General features: G+C 45.9%; 1 protein-coding gene across 1 annotated transcript; it reads left to right on the top strand.

Annotated features, from left to right (window-relative positions):
* Window positions 1-187: 187 nt before the first annotated feature.
* Window positions 188-865, top strand: LOC107988150 (otogelin-like). Its single transcript, XM_025053956.1, has 3 exons — window positions 188-341; window positions 445-571; window positions 663-865. Exons 1-3 carry the CDS (start codon window positions 246-248, stop codon window positions 842-844), a joined length of 405 nt encoding a protein of 134 aa, XP_024909724.1. The 5' UTR covers window positions 188-245; the 3' UTR covers window positions 845-865.
* The last annotated feature ends 682 nt before the right edge of the window (window positions 866-1,547 follow it).

Genomic DNA, 1,547 nt, shown 5'->3' with positions numbered 1-1,547 from the left:
GGTATCGCTCAACCTCCCGCACGAGCTGGGGCTCTTTTCCCCCCAAGCTAGTTGACATTCCATGTCCCCATAGCCAGAGTGGTTGTCCAGGGATCCTACCATCACCTACTTCTAGTTGCCCACTGAATATGGGAAGAAAACTTGGAGTATATGTACACTGTAAGTCAATAATATACTTTTTGTGTCCATTTGCAGCGGAGTGCTCAGTCGTAGGGGACGTGTTCATAACGACATTTGACGGCAGAATGTTTCTTCAGCCCGGATCATGTCAGTATGTCCTTGCAAAGAGCCGTGGCAGCAGCAAATTTACTGTTACGCTGCAGTATAGCACCTGTGCAGAGGTACAGTGGCAATTAAATATATACCTGGACTATAGAAAAACCCCGACGCCTGTCACCTACCTGTCAGCGTATACAGTATGTTTGTGTGTGTGTGTGTCCCAAGGAGCAGACGTGTATTCAGTCGGTGACAGTGGTGTTGGATGAAGATGTGAGTCGTCAGATCACTTTGACAAGAGACGGGGAGGTCATAATTGGTGTCAACCCAGCTTCTGTGCTGCCCTACACTGATGGTAAACATTTCAAAAAGCTGAGATAATAACATTTTTGTTGACACATTCAACAATGTTTTTTTTCTTTTTCTTTTTCTTTTTGGCTATATAGATACGGTGGAGGTCCGAAAGCTGACCTCTGTGTTTGTACAGCTGAAAGTGGCTGATGGCCTGCGGTTGCAATATGATAGTCAAGGGGGGCGAGTGTACCTGCAGCTGCACAGCAAATGGCGAGGACAAACGCTGGGCCTGTGTGGAACCTTCAATGGAAATCTTCGCGATGACTTCCTGTAAGAAAGTATTATATCAATCCTACTTTCAATGCAATGTCACAGTTTCCAACCTCCAACGTAGCACCTCCCATTAGTTGTTCATCTTTTTTTGCAAAGTGGGCTCCAGACATTAAATGTAAGATTTTGTGTAGGTACACATCAAATGAAGGGCTGGTAACATGTTGACTTAGACAGAGGTGTGGACTCGAGTCGCATGACTTGGACTCGAGTCGGACTCGAGTCATCAATTTGATGACTTTAGACTCGACTTGACAAAATGTCAAGAGACTTGCAACTCGACTTGGACTTTAACATCAGTGACCCGTGACTTCACTTGGACTCGAGCCCTTTGACTTGATGAGACTTGATACTTTCTCCAAAACCCAAAGTGATCTGTGTTAATATATTATTATTTTATTTAAAATGACTCGAAACAGAAACGGCAGGACTTGGGACTTGACTTGACACTTTTCAGTCTTGACTTGAGACTCGATTCGGACTTTGCCTGTCTTGACTTGAGACTTGATTCGGACTTGAGCGCAAAGACTTGGGACTTACTTATGACTTGCAAAGCAAGGACTTGGTCCCACCTCTGTTTGTCACCGTGCGTAGACATCATCGCCACAGTGGAGAACGAAAAACCAGCTCCGTGTGCTCAGGCGGGAAACGGCCGGCGTTGCGCCATCAATGGAACCCAGTGTCGATCTGGTTGGCCCGGTCCAAAC

Source organism: Cynoglossus semilaevis, unplaced genomic scaffold, assembly GCF_000523025.1.
Source record: "Cynoglossus semilaevis isolate Cse_v1.0 unplaced genomic scaffold, Cse_v1.0 scaffold6526, whole genome shotgun sequence".
NCBI classification, from domain to species: Eukaryota; Metazoa; Chordata; class Actinopteri; order Pleuronectiformes; family Cynoglossidae; genus Cynoglossus; species Cynoglossus semilaevis.
The sequence above is the reverse complement of the archived record's forward strand: the minus strand, read 5'-3'. Positions and strand labels throughout refer to the sequence as shown.

Excerpts from the sequence above, each read along its gene's own strand:
- LOC107988150 (XM_025053956.1), top strand. The coding sequence starts at position 246 with ATGTTTCTTCAGCCCGGATCATGTCAGTATGTCCTTGCAAAGAGCCGT. Across the intron at positions 342-444 it reads AGTATAGCACCTGTGCAGAG|GAGCAGACGTGTATTCAGTC; the intron begins GTACAGTGGCAA and ends GTGTGTCCCAAG. Across the intron at positions 572-662 it reads TGTGCTGCCCTACACTGATG|ATACGGTGGAGGTCCGAAAG; the intron begins GTAAACATTTCA and ends TTGGCTATATAG.